This window comes from Dendrobium catenatum, unplaced genomic scaffold, assembly GCF_001605985.2.
Source record: "Dendrobium catenatum unplaced genomic scaffold, ASM160598v2 fragScaff_scaffold_71, whole genome shotgun sequence".
NCBI classification, from domain to species: domain Eukaryota; kingdom Viridiplantae; phylum Streptophyta; class Magnoliopsida; order Asparagales; family Orchidaceae; genus Dendrobium; species Dendrobium catenatum.
Genome location: NW_021318533.1, coordinates 2,370,099 through 2,389,873, shown reverse-complemented (window position 1 = coordinate 2,389,873; position 19,775 = coordinate 2,370,099). Strand labels below are relative to the sequence as shown.

At 32.1% G+C, this 19,775-nt stretch overlaps 1 protein-coding gene across 1 annotated transcript; it reads left to right on the top strand.

Moving 5' to 3' along the window:
• Positions 1–8,307: 8,307 nt before the first annotated feature.
• Positions 8,308–15,045, top strand: LOC110094151 (laccase-7-like). The gene is made up of 6 exons (XM_020819314.2): positions 8,308–8,397; positions 12,309–12,460; positions 13,316–13,563; positions 13,644–13,772; positions 13,851–14,801; positions 14,915–15,045. Exons 1-6 carry the CDS (start codon positions 8,308–8,310, stop codon positions 15,043–15,045), a joined length of 1,701 nt encoding a protein of 566 aa, XP_020674973.1.
• The last annotated feature ends 4,730 nt before the right edge of the window (positions 15,046–19,775 follow it).

Below are 19,775 nucleotides of genomic sequence, written 5' to 3'. Positions count from 1 at the left end.
TTGTAATTTATGTTGATAATAGATCTTATTTTGTTCTCTAGTTAAAATCTTTGAATCTAACGTAGCTCGATCATCTTGATCCTTTGATTGAGAATTTTGACTATCAACTTAGAGGTATTGAGTTCAAATCTTATATATGTGGTGTGTATTATTAGTTTGTTTTAATAGGCCTAAATATCCCAAAAATAAAAATCTTTGAATCTATTTTAAAATGAGTGTAAAATATAAATAATTTATGTAGTATTAATTTCAAAGTAAATTTAAATCTAAAATATTTAAAAACATATTATCTAATAATAATAATAGTAAATTAATCGTGTAGTAGAGGAGGAATTTTATCAAATGTTATATATATATAGTACTGACAGCTGGTGATAAAGAATGGGCAACTAATTCAAAATGCAAAAATGACTAAGCAGAATGAAATAATGATTATGACAAGGATGATGTGGATCCACCACCACAAAATGAACTGCAGAATATTAAACATACATTCTGAGAAGCCAATAATGACTTTTCCTTGTAAGCAAGAGGAAGCCTAAGAACGGAGAGGTTACTACACCGAGCTATCAAATTATTTCAAGATTTTTTTTTTTAAAACAACTTTTAGTATATAAAATTTTAGTTAAAGAATTTTTTTTATTAAAAAGCATTAAAAAGCTATTCCAAACAACAAAGTCATATAGTCTTATATTTGATAATTAAAGGATATAAATTCCATCATGCTAATTAGCATTTTGTTAGTTCAGGGCATAGTAGCATGGTACTTAAGAAACTCACCAAGCCAGCTTTTTTTTTTTTCCCTACATTTTACTAAACAACAATATTCTCATAGCCAAAAAAAAATATTTTCATAGAAATTGGTCTATGAAACATGAAACCCTCCTAGGTCTCTTACCCATGATTCCATCTTGGGGTTTCAAAAAAGGATTTGACCCATTAGCATAGTCCAAAAAATTATAGTTCTGGTTGACCCATTTAATAATTAGGAGTTCAGGTATTGAATGCTGACATATTTATTAAATGGGTTGAGTTCGGATTGACCGACTAGCTCGACTCGAAATGACTAGTTTAAAGTATTTTTTCCTTAATTTATTTATTTATTGGTATGATTGTTATAATTTTATTAATTAATCTAACATAAATTCTTAAAAAGTAATATTTTTTTTAATTAAAACGGATTATCAAGTCGGGTTGAGTTCAGCTTTGCATTTGTTTATCCGTTTATTAAACCAGTTGGGTTCTAGTTAACCGGATTTTGGTTGGATCAATTTCGGGTCAGACCCAAACCTAACCATTGACCCATTTTGACAAACCCTAATTCCATCAATAAGATTTGACTACCATAGTCGAAAAATTACCGATCACCATAGGAATTGGAAGAAGGGTGGCAGGGACAACTCTCATTAAGGTGATTAATGTTGAGCGTCTCTACAGGGTTTTCTTGTAGGGGGCGCCTCAATTCTCTTGATTTTCCCCCTTCTGAAGCGGACCTTACCCTATTTGTTTAATACTTGCCAAGAGCTCTTGAGTGCCCTCATTTTGACAACAAAACAACGTTTTTTTGTCTCTTTTTTTATGAAGTGTAGGCATATTTGGAAAGTTTTAGCTTGTTCTATGCTTCTTTCTTTTTAGGGTTTAGTTTTATTTTGTTGTGGGAGGTTTCATTTTTATGGTTTTTCTTAGATTGTACTCATTTTATTATTTTTGACATTTTTTTAATGAGTTTTCTTAAAAAAAAAACCATAGTGGAACAATAATATTGCTTGCCACACCTTAGTAAATTCATGTGATCAGAATAATCAATTTCTAACATTTTTTGCATTTTTTTTTTTCTTAAGCTTGTGATAGCTTCAGTGCCTTAATTACCCCTCATAACTTAAACTATCAAAATTCGGCATAAAAGATAGCACCACGTATCAGTGGTTTAAAAAGCCCATTAAAATTATATCATTTTAGCAGCGATTTAAGGGCCTATTTGAGAAGAAATTGTTCTGAGTGGACATTGGATAGTACGGAGGTGAATTAGAACACGTCACATCACCCAATATACAACAAACAGGTGACATGACGCGTTCTGATTCACGACCATAAATTATCCGTATCCGTACAGAATAATTTCACCTATTTAAGATAATTTTTTCACTATTTTGCTTTTGAATGGCGCTGCTTTTCTATTGATTTTATAACTTTCTATGATGAAAAGTTATTTTTTAAATTCATATTTATTTAAGTGAGATACTATGCAATATATATATATATATACGCATGATAGAAGAATGTGATCTAGTTAATAAGAAGAATTAAGGAAATTAGGTTTGATCTTGACAAGATAACGAACCTTAAGGTATATTAATAAAGGAAATAATTTAGTTTAGAGCATACTTAATAAAATTTAGTTAGAATAGATCTCAAAATTATTGAATTTAATTTGAGTAGAATATAATATAATTTTTAATTCATTATTAATATATTATACTATCCTCAAAGAAAGATCTTACTATCTATCTTGACTAAATTTTGATGAAGAAATATCCATTATTAAATCACTTATTATTATTATTATTATTGGTCTTGTAAAACGGATCATGTTAAAAGAGTAGATGCATTATATTTGGCATATGTTAAGAAAGGTAGAGGTAGGCCTAAAGAGACTTGGTTAGAAAATATTAGAAATGACATTTCTATATTGATTTAAATGAGAATTTGACTTTTAACAAGACAGAATGGAGAAAAAGAATTCATGTAGTCGACCCCATGTAATAGGATAAAGACTTGCTGTTGTTGTTGTTAGGATTCTATTGAATTCTATTGATAGGCCGGTGGGATTCTTACCGACGAGCATGTCTCTTATCACCCTTCATAACGTGTGTTAATGTCGATACATTTTATTGATGTGGATTAAAACAATTAATTGGAATCAAAGGAAGAAGAATGATTAATAGATAACCATAACTAAGTTGTTATTTATTAACAAATTTTAAATTTTTTTGGGCTTATCCACTATGGTTATAGAATGATGCCCCATAATTGTGGTACAACATTAGCATCATGCCTTTATCCCACTACATGGGGTCGGCTACATGAATCCATTTTCTCTATTGTGTCCTAATAAGGGTCAAATTCTTATTTAAATCTAATAAAGAAAGGTCGTTTCAAATATTTTCTAATAATTGTGATAAAGTGTGCAATTTTGATGTTATTAATCTGTCATATTGATGGCTTCTCATCAATGATGAAAAATAGGTCAGAGAGTCTTCAATGGCATTGCCAACATGTTCATTTGTCTATGATTGATTTAGATAAGGAATGGTTGTCTTTTGATTACACAAAGATGAAGATGATAGAAAGAGAGCATTTCTTGATTATAATTATGCCTAACTAGGATTCCTTTAGAGTAGATATCTTGATTGGTCTTTGATGAAGCATCACAATTTTTTCAATGATAATCTTGGTAGTGTGTATTATTTATAATAAGAGGTTTAGTAGACTATCATTGTTTCATAATAAAGTTTTAGATAATTTATTTATTAATCATAATGAGTGGATGGATGATAAAAAATTGGAGTTGATATTAGAACTAGATTATTTGTTATGTATAACTTGCAGATTTTTAGTGTTAGAAATAGTTATTCATTTTTAATCATGAAAGTCTTAAATGCGGGCTATCATAAAATCTTTAATATTGACTATCACAAAAATTTATTATGATAGTTGATCAATGACATTGAGAGATGGATAATTTTTTCACTATATAAACCCATATAATCAATATTTGTAAATCATCAAAAACATAAGTTTTCAAGTCTAATAACTTATGGATATCTACAGTCAATAAACAAAGGTTTTGAGCTACTTCCGCGATGCCCTAAATCCTCCTGGCGGCGACTTTCCGTCCCCGCCGTTCTCATCGTTTGCGCCTGGCGGCTCGTCTCCTCTTCGTCAGGGAAGTCTCCTCATCCTTTTTGTTCTTGTGTTTTGGTGATGATGGCTTCTTCTCGTCTTCGTGATCCTGGATTTTTAACCGGTTCTTCGCCTCTTTCGTTTAAAGATGCGCTTTCTGGTTCTTCGTCTAGTGCTGTAGTGTTTCTCGAAATTAAGGTTTCTTCTTTTAGAGGCATGCCTTCTTTGTGGATTTCGGAGATGGAAATCGAATCCTTAGCTGCTCCGTTTGAGTTTGCCCTTGTCGGAAAGTTTCCTGCTCGTCGTCCATCTTTGGATGCTATTAGGAAATTTTTCTTTAATCTTAAACTGAAGGGGGATGTCTCTGTCACTGTTCTTAACAATCGGAACGTCTTGATTAAGCTTTTCAATGATTTGGATTATTGTAGGGTGTTTGCTCATAGATCCTATTTCGTTAACAATTGTTTCATGAAATTGGTTAAGTGGTCGCCTATTTTAGATGTCGAAATTGATTCTCCGGTTATTCCCATCTGGATTTCTTTTCCAAATCTTAGGCCGCATCTGTTTGCGTCGCATATTCTCCATGGTTTGGGGAAGATTTTCGGGAATCCTTTAAAAACCGATAACGCGACTTCTACTGGTTCCCGTCCTTCAGTTGCGAGAGTTTTGGTGGAAATAGATGTTACCAAAAATTTTCCTGATAAAATTTGGATTGGTCCGGAAAATGCTGGTTATGTTCAGTCTGTGGTTTTCGAAGAATTACCGGAATATTGTGTGCATTGTTCTTCGTTGGGGCATTCTAAGGCCGGTTGCACCATTCTTCATCCTAATCTTTTTCCTTCTTCTTCGTTGGGGGAGGGAGGGAGAACGGGTGTTCGAAATGTTGCTGATTGCTTAATTGAAACTGGTAATGTTATTGATTCTTCTTGTGAGAAAATTATGGGATGTGAGAATGCTAATATTGCGACTAAAACCGCTTCTGTTGAGTCTCCGACTTTTTCCCCTGGTGCTAAGGGTGATGCTGGTGTCTTTATGTCGGTGGCTGCTGATATTACTTTGTCTCATAATGCTAGTCCTTTTATTCCTTCTAGTGTGGTGAAGGGTTTGGGTCCTAAAGATGTGATTGAGGAAATTTCGGATGCTGTTCTGGTGTCGAAGGTGGTTTCTGATTCTGTTAATGTTGCGATTTCTCCTCCCGAGTGTGGAAGGGGGGATGAGGTTTCGCCTGTTTTGGGTGTTATGGAGGATTGTGGTAGGCCGATGGTTAGTGTTGGTAATGTGGAATCAAATGTGTGTGGCTTGGTTGTTAATTCGGGTGTGCAAGAAATTTTGGATAATTTGGTTAATGTTCCTGTAACAGTGAGTGGTACTTCTGGACTTGATATTAAATCTCAGGGTGATTGGTTGCACAATTCGTCTGACTTTGGATCTGATTCTGAGTCCTATTCAGATCCGGGTAATGAATTTAAATTGAACCGTGATGTACCTCTTAAGGTAGCCTCTCGTGGAAAATTCTGGAAGAGAGGTGGCAGAAGAAGATAATTCGCTATCATCCTGGTTTGGTTCTTACGATTATTCTATTTTGATTATTGTTTGGATTGAAGGTTGCGGGGCGATGATGTTGCTGGGGCTCGTGTCTGCGTTGGCTTCTTTGTGGCAACCTTTGGTGATTTCCACCTTTGCTGGACGGTCCTGGTGCTTTCGTGGACGCTGGCAGTCTCGGCATTCTACTGAGCCCTCTTTGGGGGTTTTTATTGTGTCTGTTTCTTGTTATTGGTTTTCTTTGCTGTCTGATTTTCCTTCTTCAACTGTTGTAACCTCGTTTTATCAATTTTAATATAAGAGTTTTATTTAAAAAAAAAAAAAAAAAAAAAAAAAAAAAAACTTATGGATATCTATAAGGACCAAGAGAAATTATGAGTATTTTTATTCAAGTTTTAGTTGAATTTGATGTCTACCATTGGAGAAATTATTATGTGCGGACGTCGAACGCCGTCCGGAGACTAAGCAGAATGTGCCATGTCACCCTGTGCTAGGTACCGTGGCTCGGTACTGCTGACATGACTCATTTTGGTTGATCTCTGGACGACATTTTGCATCTGGTTGCCACCGCATAGAATAACTTCTCTTATCATTGACGTAGATAAATTTTCAAACCATGGTCAACTATTGTGCTCTTATGTGTGTGAGACTTTAATTTTGGAGTTTCTCCATAATAAATTGGTATCAAAGCCCATTCAGTCCACCAATATGCAATTTAAAGTGATAGAAATCAATGTTTGATTACATACGAAGGTTGCACGCATCGCTTAGAATATAATGTGACAAATGACATGCGAAATAGATGATAGGGATATGGTCAAAATATGATCAACATGGGTTTAATTATTTGAAGGCTTCTACAACTCATTGAAAGGAATTATAAGGTCATCAAACAAGTCTACATTAACCAGCTTTAACAATCTAATCCATTTTAGGACAAGGTGTGCTTTTAGTTGACTTGACCCAATCAAGTCTGCCTTCCCAATCTACTTACCATAACCATTTTTATCACCCATGAACTAAAAGTTGGTTTTTGATGAATAGCAAAGTGCCAAACTAGCATGGTGATCATGCATATCAAATATTCTATAATCTATAGTGAAGTATCCATAAGTCGAATTAACCATAAATACTTTATTATGAAGAAGCTTTTAATGATGAATCATGAAGAAATTAGAGGAAAGAATCTCTTTTATTTATATGAAGTTGGAATTGCAAGCCACCATATGAAAAAGCCGACCAAGACACACTTGTAAGGCAACTAAGAGGGAATTTGCTCTATCAAAGGTACATTTAACACATGGATTATTATACTCCCCTTTTAATTAATTTTAGCTTGATTATTACCCTAATAGAGACGGCTGCTCGATCGGTACTTCAACCTTAATTATTGCACTCCTCTTATAAATAGGCTTATGCTAGCTTTATCATTTGGTGCATGTCAAATTCAAGATTAAAGTTTTTTTTTTTTTTGATAACTTTCTTATTGGTTTATGAAATAGCTTTCTAGTACAAAATTTTCAAATTCAAAAATATTTTATAAAGAAAATTGTTTCATAAAGCAGTGAAAAAACTGTTCTAAATAAAAAATAAATAGTTCAATACAATCTTGAGAGTTTCTTCAACTATCCTAAACACAAAATTTCTATTAGGTTCTAATTGTTGATAATTAGCAATAGTTAAAACACTATTATAATATCATGCTGGAATAGTTTAAAATGTTGTTTTATCTAAACTTATAGAATTGAGATGGTTTAAAGCTCTTGTACTTCAAGAGAAATTATTATGCGTGGAGTTCCAGGTCCGCCGTCCGCGAATTTCTGCAGAGTGGGAATAGGGAAAGTCGGAATATGAATAGGGAAAGGCGGAAGCATGCGTTGAGAACCAGAGGAAATAATATTAACGTGTTACTACTTACTATAACAGCTTAATATTTATTTATTTAATGTTTTAGAAAAAATTTTAATGCCATGTTATTCCCAAAGTCAGTGGGGGCCACTGCCCCCATGGCCCCCACACTGCATCCGCCCATGAAGGTGCCTCTTAAGTGGGGCCCAATCAAGTGCGGGCCAAAAGGTTTGTGGGGTAGGTGCTTCTTCTAGGTCAATGAGGATTAGTCACTCAGTCAATCAACCTTTCGAGGATGGCAACAGCTGAATATCCCGTTCCCAAAAAAAGCTGTTATAATCATTATGAAAGTTTTCAGGTTTTATAATCATTATACAAATATAGCTTGTAAATTTAAAACCGCTGCTGATTTTTTTGCAGTGAAAAATCACACGGCAATTTTAGGGCAATTACTGAACTACTTAAAAATATTTTTGCAACAATTTCTACCCCTGTAAAAGATTATATCAACAGCTGTAGAAAAAAAACGGCAAAATGCCTATTTTGCTTTAGTTTACTCACTAACAATTTGAATTGAGGTCATGCTTTCTTGTTGAATCACATCTCTTTCACTTCAACAACCTCTCTATATTTTTTTTCTTTCTTAAGAGATTATTCTCCATTACCAACTTAAGAAGTCCCATTCATATATGATTTTCTTCATAAATTATCAGCTCAAGAAGACAGGCAACGAAAAATATGGGCTTATTCAATCTTTCTTAAGCTTTAGAGCTAGCTTCTATCTTTATCAAAACCTGCCAAGTGGAAACTTATATAGACACGCAAATTTACAAGGTCCAACTTCCAGTTCTTAATAATTTATATATATAGAACTTAAAACTTAGAACCAATCAATACCTGCAACTCTATATAAACATAGAAGGAGACAGATAGCTTGCATACCAATCCATAGGGACAGGGAATACTTCCTACATAGCATTTCCCTCTCCATTCATATTTATCTTAGTGAGCTTCATGGCTCGATCTGCATTGTTCTTGGTTTGTGTCATCTTTGCTTTCCTCAGTTTCTCTGCGGAAGCTGAGGTGGTGGAGCACACTTTCATAGTAAGGTTTCTATAAACCATTACCTCGTTATTTGCTTTAATTATATGCTTGCATTCAAGTTCTATTTCATTCATATTCCATATATGTTTTGTGGTTAAGATTTCGTTTGGGATAGCTTTAGACTACCCTTTTTTTCTTGCTTTTAAGAAATTTTCAGCTTAAAAATAGCTTTGCAAAGCCGTAAAAAATTATCTCAAACGAAGAACATAGCTAGCGTGTCAATATTAATTGAATAATAAATAATGAAACAATGCCTTGTTAGGTAATTAGAGCTTCCCTGATCATGAAGAGGCTATTGAACAGATCATTAAGATTAGGGGCGGATCTACCAAAAGCCCGGGGGCAATTTCCCCCCCTAAAAATAATTTTTTTAATTATATATATGCATTAAAGGTCGCACTACAACACATTTATATATGAAGCAAGGGCAGATCTACCTAAAGCCCGAGGCAATTGCCCCCCATAAAAAAAAATGATATTGTAGATAATTTGTTTCCAATCATCTATTTTTAGTCTTTATTAAAATGGTTTTTAGTCAATTGCCTCCTTAAAAGTTTTAAAATACTATGTCTTTAGGCAATTGCCTCCAGCATAATTAAACACATTGTGTACATATTTTATTGTTAGGGAACGATGAACCAAATACAAACAGAAATAATAAAGAGAATCAAAAAATATCCTTACAACCAAAATTTGTTCCTGTGACTTAATCGGGTAGGTCGAAACCCATCAGGAGGCGCTGTCCCCTTGGACCCCCAACATATCTGCGAAATCTCTACGTACACTTTTACTTATAAGTTTCCCTCCGCCCCCGAAAATTAAGACCGATTCAGCCCCTGATTAAGATGATTACAATCCTTTTCTTTTTCCAATGGCCTTTGGTTCTCAAGGTTTAGGATCAGATATAAATCCTTCCCTGTTATGTTATATGCCGTATGAAATATTTGCCTTCTCAATGATAATGCTTCTGCAACTAGATTCCTTCTATCACTTCTAATAACATTAGTGAGCAAATTTGAACTTATCTATTTAAAATATACAAAACGAAAACTTTCTATTCTATATTGTAAGTTTTAAGGTGTCCTATTTAGTAACTATTCAAAAGATTCATTATATCAAATGTGTGAAAGAAAATTTTGGCGAATCAAAGTGAGAATAAACTGAAGAAATCAACGTCAGTAGACAGAAATAAAGAAGCTTAGAAAGGTATGGATGAACGGTAGTGAGGCGAGAAGTTCGGAAGAAGGACAAGTTTTCTATCTTATTCAAATCGTCAACAACTACATAATGACGAAGGGCGGTGTTCAATAAAAAGCAGGAATAATCACAAGTACTTTGGGGGCATTTGTACTATAAATATGATAACTCTTTGGATAATAATAATACTTTGATAAATAATATAGGAAATACTCTGCTCTATATATTAAACAAAAAAACTTAATTTAATTAAATTATATTTAAGGTGATGTTAATGATTAATTCATTATTTAATGATCATGTTTGTATTTAACCAAATAAGATGATTTTTAATGCAAAAAAGATTTTGAATTACAAAAATTATAAATAGTATTATTTTTAATGTTTATTTAAATATATAAATAATAATAATGTTTGTGTTTAAATTTGTTTAATGTACCCACAAAAGTTATTTTTTAAAATAATATTTTATCATATTTTTGAAATTTAAAATTTAGAAAGAAAGAAAAAAATCACATTATTTTTTTTAAATATTTAAGATGTTTCCCTTTCTTTAAAATTTTTAAATTACAAAAAAAGAGACAGAGCATAAATCTAAAATGGAGAAATTAAACAATACTAAACTCTTCTTAAATCATTTTAATGAAAGTGTCATTGAAAGTTGAAGAGTTCGTTAGTCTTTTAAAATGATCATTTTTCCCTTCTTTGATTAATGTGACTTTTAAAAACAAATTAGTATGACACAAATTCTCACTATTTATATTTAAGATTATTGTTTTGCAATTTTTCATATAATTTATAAGGCTATTTAATTTATAATAAAATTATATGAAAAACACATTAAACTTATATGTTCTAGATTTCAGGATTTATTTCTTGTGCTATTTATAAAATAATTATAATTTTTGATGAGGTAGTTGATGAGTCAATATTGCAATTTTTTTATAAATTTCAATATGGTGATGATGTTAAGTTTTAACTATAAATTTGACTTAGTGAATTAAAAAATAAACCTTATTATTATATTGGGATCAAATAGCTTTGCTGAATAAACTTTGAAGTATATATGCACGTGATATATAAAAGAATAACATCACCAAAATATTTTGAATTTTTTGGTGGTTAGCAATAGTTTCACATAGGGATGACAATTATATCTTATTAATAAAAAAAAATTATATCTTATTAATAGGATATTTAATTATTTAACTTAGTAGGGTTTAGGATATTTAAATTTGATATTTCAAATATTAAAAGTAATTAAGGCATCCTATAATGCAATATATTGGACACATGAATACTATATATCCAACTTAATATTTTATAAATGTAAAATTATATACCATATATATATATATATATATAAGAATTTAAATGTGAAATATAAAAAATTCTAAATCAATGATATCTGTCAAATTATTTACTTCTTATGCTTAATTAGATTTTATTGTTGAAGTTATTAGTAAATCTAGTTATAAAAAAACAACTTCCCACTCTAAAAATTTGTAAAAAAAAAATAACGAAAAACTAATAAGAGAATAATATCAAATTAAAGTGTATTAGCGATTGAAATATAAATAGTAAAAAAAATTGCCTCTCTCATATAGTGCCTTAGTTAGGAGAGATTATTACGTGCGGTGTTAAGATCGAAGCTACGTCCGATTTTTGTGAGTGTACCAAGTAAATGCGCAGTCCGTACATAAATTGTATTTTTACTACGCACACTTACAAAAATGGATGGTTCTCTAGTCCGGAGTCGGCATGTAATAATCTCTTCTTAGTTAGATTATATTTGGGACAATTTTATTTCTGCTTTCAAAAGCAGCTTTTTATTATAATTTTTTTAAAATAAGAAAATATTAGCTAAAAGCTGTCCCAAAAACAGCTTTGTTGTCATCCCTAGTTTTCCATGAGGCCATGCCCGATACCTTCTGTTTTTGCAAAAAATAATGGGTAGCTTCTTGAAGGAAAATCTATTATTTGAAAATTTTAATTATTTTATTCTAAAATACTTCACATTGCTGACCAACGTTCGCTAGTTTAATTGTTATATTTTTTTTCTGCATTGTTGTTTAATCAAGCCGGATAACGAAATAATACCACACTGTGACGTGGTTGATTAATTGGAAGCTGTTTTTTTCCTGTGTTCGATTTTTCTAATTTATTTTTATTATTTTAAATAAATAAAATGCGAAATAAAGTTTAAAGAGCAAATGCAACAAATTGAACTGTTCTTATTTTCAATTCAGAATTATAAACTTTTTAATGAGACTATGGTTTTCTTTGGGACGGCTTTCTTACTATTTGTTAAAGTAGTTTTCTAGTTAAAAATTAAAATTTTTTAACTAAAAAGTTGCTTTAAAAAGTACTAAGAAAGTCGTCACAAACGAAGCATATGATTTCGTTTGAGATAACTTTCTTTTTTTTTGTTATTTTTTGAATTAATTTTTTAGTATGAAGATTTTTACATTAAAAATTTTTATACTAGAAAACTATTTTTTTAAAAAAAAATTCTACTAAAAAATTACTTCAGAAAGCAACAAAAAAACTATCTCATAATGAATTCTATATATTCAGATATTTAATTAATGACAAAGTAGATGATCTTATTATCGCATATTTTCTTACAGAGAAGAATCTTTTGATGGAAACTCTCTTGACCTAAATAATTGCTATTAATAGATCTTTTTTGACAATTTGTTATATGTCATTAGGTGGGTAATCTTACAGTGAGAAGGCTTTGCAAGAACAAACTTATCACAGCAGTTAATGGCGAATATCCAGGCCCAACTATTAATGCTCATGAGGGTGACACTGTGGTCGTCTATGTCCTCAATCAATCCCCCTATAATATTTCCATTCACTGGTAAATTTCTCATCCATAGTAAGATTTATATATGTATCAGCATGAACCATTCAAATGTTAGATTATCAATTTACTATCATTATCAAATTAGCACACACAAAATTAAAAGAATATACCTTAAAATTTTCTCTTATGCTTTTTTTAGGAGAAATTATTCTGTGCGGGGTGTCCGAAGACCAATTAGAATGCGTCACGTCAACGGCACCAAGCCGCGGTACCAAGTAGTACCGAGCGAAGGGGCGACGTGGCAAATTTTGGTTGATTTTCGGACGACATTCGGTGTCTACACAGAATAATTAATTATCTTTTGGGCTTCATTTGGAATCATTTTCTCACCATTTTTTTATAAAAAACAATTGGGATTTTTACATACATATATAACATCTAAAATGATTGAAAATATATATTTAACATATAAACTTCTATATTTACTAATATACCACCTAAAATTATCCTTTCCTTCTATTCTAGCACTCCATTGAAGCGTTGAGATACTTGTATTCACTATAAAAGGATGTCATTGATGGGGAAGACAATCACTGGTAGTGAATTTTTATGAAAGGTTTAAAAGGAATATTAGAATTGATTAAAATAGGAGTTTTATGTGGTATATTAGTAAATATAAAAATTTAGGTACTAAATATGTATTTGCAATAGTTTTAGGTGTTATGTAAATTTTTAAAGCAGTATAAAAAAAGTGATAAAAATTATATCAAATAATTTATTAATCTTTTCCTAATATATATATATATATATATAACACAATATTTGATTTTTTGTTCTAATCCTATGTCTTATTAGTAGAATATTCATGAAATCTTTACCTTAAGAAATGCTTGATAATATTGAAAACAGGCATGGGATATTCCAGCGTTTGACACAATGGGCTGACGGACCAAACTACATAACCCAATGCCCCATTCAGCCACAAAATAGTTACACGTACAAGTTCAACATCATCGGGCAAGAGGGCACGCTTTGGTGGCACGCCCACGTCTCTGTCCTCCGCGCCACCGTCTACGGCGCGCTTATCATCCGGCCAAGAGCCGGCGCCGCCGGCTATCCCTTTCCCACGCCTTATAAGGAAGCCACCATCCTCCTTGGTAATTTGTCCGCATTTTCCCTTTCTAATTTACAATATGTTTATGTATATGATGATCTTCATGAATGAATTATATGTCAGGCGAGTGGTGGGACGCAGATGTGGTGAACCTTGAGAATGCTGCTCTCGCCGCCGGCGGTGCATTTAACAACTCCGATGCATTCACCATCAATGGCCGCCCCGGCGATCTCTACCCCTGCTCCAAAAAACGTAAGAACAAATTCATATACTTTATCAATCATCATAAATTTTATTAAATTCTTTTATCTTCCCTATCGATGCATGCAGACACATACAAATTAGAAGTAGAGCAAGGCAAGACCTACCTTCTCCGCATCATCAACGCTGCTCTCAACTCCCAACTCTTCTTCAAAATCGCCAATCACCCACTCACCGTCGTCGCCGCCGACGCGGCCTATACTACACCTTTCCAGACCGACGTGATAACCGTCGCCCCCGGCCAGACCGTCGACGCCCTCCTGCACGCCAACGCTGCCCCCGGCCGATACTACATGGCCGCCCTCGCCTACGCCAGCACCCCTAACCTCCCCGTCGACAACACCACAACCGTCGCCATCCTCACCTACAAATACTCCTTCCCCTCTTCTTCCCCGCCGTTATTGCCTTCCCTCCCGGCCTTCAACGACACCCCCACCGCCCACCACTTCTACTCCAACCTCACCGCCCTCCAACGCCCAAAACTACAATCCGTCCCCCTCAATATCTCCGAGCACATGTTTATCACCTTCGGCCTCAGCCTCTCGCCATGCGCCGCCGACCAGCCGCTCTGCCAAGGCGTCGCCTTATCCGCCAACATGAACAACGTCTCCTTTCGTTTTCCGACAGCCATTTCATTACTGGAGGCTCATTTTCGTGGAGTCCAAGGGGTTTACACGAAGGACTTTCCTGATAGACCGCAACTGGCTTTCGATTACACGAATCCGAACGTAAACGCGGTGGGGGCGCCGTTGCAATCGTCGGATAAGGGGACGAAGGTGAAGAAGTTGCAGTACAACTCGACGGTGCAGATTGTGCTGCAGAATACGGCGGTGCTTACGGCTGAGAGCCACCCGATTCATCTTCACGGGTTTAATTTCTATGTGCTGGCGCTGGGGTTTGGAAATTATAACGAGACGGAGGCCGTGAAGGCGTTTAATTTAGTGAATCCGCAGGAGAGGAATACGATTGCGGTGCCGGCGGGAGGATGGGCGGTCATTCGGTTCTGGGCGGATAATCCTGGTAAGATTATCGCTGATTGCAAGAAGAATTTTTTTTAGGATAACACGTAACAAATTGAAATTTTTTTCATAAAATTTTCTGATATAAAGAGTTAGCAACTAATTGATGTGCAGGTATTTGGTTCATGCACTGCCATTTGGATGTTCACCTTCCGATTGGCCTGGGGATGGCATTCGAGGTGGAGAACGGGCCAACGCCGTCGTCGACTTTGCCGCCTCCGCCGCCGGATTTTCCTCGTTGTTAAGGAGCAGTTGAGAAGAAGAGAGCGGTTGAGAATAAGCAAATGAAGATTCGGCAGCTTATTATTTGAATGGTTATGATAAGATTAATTGCATAATTGAGTGTGGATAATATTCGTTTAAGATTGGATTGTGGGGTGATTCAATTGTTTTTTTTTTTTACAAGTTGTAATACTTGATTTATACTCTTTTTTTTTACCTATACAACAATGTGTGTAAATATCATATTTGATTTTGTGCTATGCAAAATGTTTTAATCTTTAAAATTTTAACTTGTTTACTTTTTGATATTCTACTTATTGTTCTCCTTATATAAATTTTTATCCTTTGATTTAAGATAAATAACATAACATTTATCTAGAATAAACATCAATGAAATATTAAAAAATGATTACCTCCATGAGTAGTGGATATCTTAAGAGATCATACAATGTCTGCAATAAGAATGTAAAAAAAAAATTGTATATGTTTTTTTATAAATAAAACCCACGAGCGAGAAAGCCTGTGTTGATAAGAACAACGGTTACAGGTCCTTAAAGGGATCTAAAGTAACTAATGCTCAGAGAGCTACATCCTAAACGAAAATAAACTTAAAAGCTAAAGATCTCAATTAAGATACAATGAGAAAGAACAAAAGAAAATCTAAGAGGTAGCAAGAAGCCACATCCCCTCTCTTGTAGAAGTCTAACTGTGTGCATCTCAAAGCAATATTTAATCTTCTTGTAATATATAAAGTGGAGTTAATATCTATTACATACATATTGATCTTGTCTTCACTCATGAGTACATATATGAAGTTCCAATGCAATATTTTATTGAGTAAGACATATCTTAAAAAAATACTTATCTGAATCCAATTATGAGTAACATAATAACCTGAAAGTCTACAATTTGATAACATTAGTAAGTCAATAAATTTTGATGCTATATTTATCCTTTCTCATATATGGTCCTCAGTCAATCTTTTTATTTTATTTTATTTTATTTTTAAAGAGTTCATCCAATGCATCTATTATAAATAATTATTTTCTCTTTGACAAGGGCCAAGAATTATAATTATCTAGTATCATAAATTTAAAGAAGCATCAATTCCTTATGTAATGATGAGTTGAGTTTAATTGTTGCTCTATAAGGTATTGCTTATATTCATAGTGAACTTTCTTCTTTTGAAGATTTTATACTAGAGGTTGCTCTTTCCATTATTCATTGGCCCATTGTACATTATGCTTAGATTGTTAATTTTGAGATTTCACATCTTGCTGCCCATAATAGGTCATAAGGTCATTAGAGTTGAGACAAATTCATATAAGAAACATTCATTGGAGAAACCTTCTTAAAAAAGGAAGGTTTCTTAAAAATAAGGGTCATACATGACAGAAAGAATATTTAAGAACGCCTAGATTTCTTGAGTCTTTTGCTAAAGATTTTTACAATTATGATAGTTTTTATTAGAATTTTCATTTTGTTTTTGATTAAATTTTCATATTGATTTTCTTTGATAAAAAAGATTAACATATTGATAATTAACTATGATAAATTATTATATTAAACTATCATATTTTTATATTGAAAAGAATATAATCAATTGATTTTCTTAATTAGCATTTTTATTAAAATATTTCTAACAATCTTAGATTAGTGGAATTATTTTTTAAATTACATCAAAATTTTATTATGTTTGTTTATTAGAATGTAACTATTAAGACAAGGTTAATGTCTATTAATTCTGCGGATTATATTTGTTACATGGTTTAACCTCTACTTGCAAATAAGATCTTTATGGAATAACATCATATATTTTATGAGTTTAAAATACATCACAAAGTGAAGTACAAAATAAAATTGAAATTCATCAAATATTTACACTCCATTATTTTTTCTTCTATTCAAACATCTAAATTTTTAAAACCCATATGCTTAAAACAATTTATACTTATTTTTCATTAAACCAAACAGCCATTTTAACCTTAAAAATTTTCTTAAGCATACTCAAGAAAAAAATACTATTGCTTCTACCCTTTTGATCAACCACTGATCAACCAAAAATATTTAGGGTTTGTTCAGGGTAATTTTTCTCAGCTATTTTTTCATTATTTAAAAAAAAAAAAAAAGCTAAAAAGTTGTTAAAATTAGTGAGGAAGCATTCTCAAACTAAACCTTGTTAATGGATTAAAAACATAATTTTGCAAGACATCGTGATGCAGAGCATCTTAACTAAATTACTCCTTAGGCATATATTAATTAGTTTGTTATGAGCTTATTACAAGTATCTTCTAGATTGTTCTATTTAGCTTATATAAGCAAGTATTGTAGGAGGAAAAGACATTGAATGAATATTATCCCTTTTATGAAGCTTTGAAGCTTGTGTTCCTCTTATTCCCTGGATTGAGATTAAATCCTTCTTGCAGGTCTATTCTTCCGACGATCTACTACATCACATCGCATCTCATGTAGGCTTCATTTGGATAACTTTTTATTATTTTTTAAAATAACTTTTTAGTTAAATTTTTTTTTGAACTTGAAATTTTTATAATAAAAAATTGTTTTAAAACACAATAAAAAAGTTATCCTGAATGAAATCGTATACTACTACATCTCCACCCCCAACTCATTTTTTTTTAAATAAATTCTCACCACAATCAAAAGAATATTGCCAAAATTCAAAATGCGCCGATCAAAAAATACGTATCTTCGGCACTTCTGATGGTGCCGAACAAGAATACAGCAATGCTCACAAATAAAATAATAAAAGAATATTCAAAAAATATTTAAGCGCTTGTTTTAATTCTTCAAATATTTAACTTATCATGATGATATATATTATATATAAATATTCTCATATAATTTTTAATCAAATAAAAAAAATAATTTTTGTCTCATCGAGTTGGAGTGTTGGCTCCATGCAAATATCCACAAGAGTCAAATTTGTGATTATAGAGTTGTTTTTTAATGCCGGCGAGCATTTAAGAGGGAGTCCTAACATCTCTTTGCTGAATCTTTTTCTCTCCATGTATTTATCGCCTACATATTATCGCAAAATGGCAGGGCGCTGAGGTTCCTCACTTCTGTATTTCCTCCCTTCCTCGCATTCTTCTTCTTCCTTCTTCTTCGGCGCGACGCAGGGCGGAAGAGGCGCTCATGGCGGCGGCGCTAGCGTTGGATGTCGAGGAGGATATGCAGCAGCAGAGAGAGGAGAAGCTTCCGATTAAGGTGTCAGATGGCACGACGCACCAAATTAGTACCGGTATTGATCTTGTCTCTTTCGCGCATTTTGCCGTCACATTAAGCTTCTGATTGTTTTGTTTGTAATTTTGCACAAAAATTTTTAAATGGTTAATATTCTGACAGAACTAAGTTATTAGATGAATATAATTAGATTATCAAAGAATATTCTTTTTTTAATATTAGGAGATCAGATATTATATTTTGATATTTATTACTCATCATTTTCTTAAAAAAAAAAATAAACAATAAATCTGTAATAATTAGTTGTATTATCAATAAATTTAATTATAATTTTTAAGATTTAATTATTAATAATTTAATAGTATGAGAGATTGCACATAAATTATAAAGTAAGGAGCTAAACACAATAATTATCGTATGAGAGATTGCACAAAAAGCATGAAATTAAACACAATAAAATTAATCCTATATCAATACAAAATGCATTATGATATTTTGATAGTTTTTTAGCAATGTTTTTTTTTTTATTTCTATTTAAATGTTTAATGATTTTGAATATTTCACATATAATCCTGAATATTTCATTTTATGAATGATCAAATTTCATCAAATCCTTATTACACGTTAGAAAATTTGAGTTGTTAGCATATATATATTTTGTGTCTTAGTGTTGTACAAAAATTCAGCATGTACAGATAAAAATAATCGGACTAGAAAAAATTTTTGCATGGAAAAGTCGAAAAGGAAAAAAACATGGGGCTTTTGCCCAGTTGCAAAATTCACTATAAAGTAAGTGATAAGTAATCTTTCTTTCTTTATCCTAGAATAAGAGGGAGAGTACGGTAACACCCCATAATCAAATTTGAAAAAATTGTTTATTTATCATTTTAAGAATATATCATAGCTTATATAAATTATTATCAATATAAAAAATAACCAGTGAAATCAACTAAAATCATATGCATCAATATATTTTACTATTTATTCACCCAAAATATCATTTACAATAGGTAGGAGATCACTCTACAAAAGAATAAAAATAATACATAACAAAATTTTAAAGAAAATCTAAGGATCTTTGAGAATCTCACTCCAACTTGTCTTGACTCATTCTCTAACCTAAAATCATTAAAAATCTACCTGATGAGCTCAAAAGCCCAACAATAATTCAAAACTTACTAAAACTTTCAATACAATGACTAAAAAATTAATATGATTTGTTCAGTCTAATATAACCAATAACAATCAATATAGTTAATGATTAAATATTATCAATAATTGATATAAAGTTCAATAAATCAGTAAAACAACATTACAAAAATTATTCACAAATCACTAAATGAATCTATCTTATCTATTCACATGCATCATCTTTTTATATATTATCATTGCATATAATATTATCAATGATATTAATGTATTTGTCAATATCACAAGTGTTATTAATATATGTATGCATCAGTATATGATTTAACAATGTAGGTCATCCAGCTTTAATGTAGTGTTTTCAACATCTTTTACCCCAACTAATTCCCAATTCATCATTAGT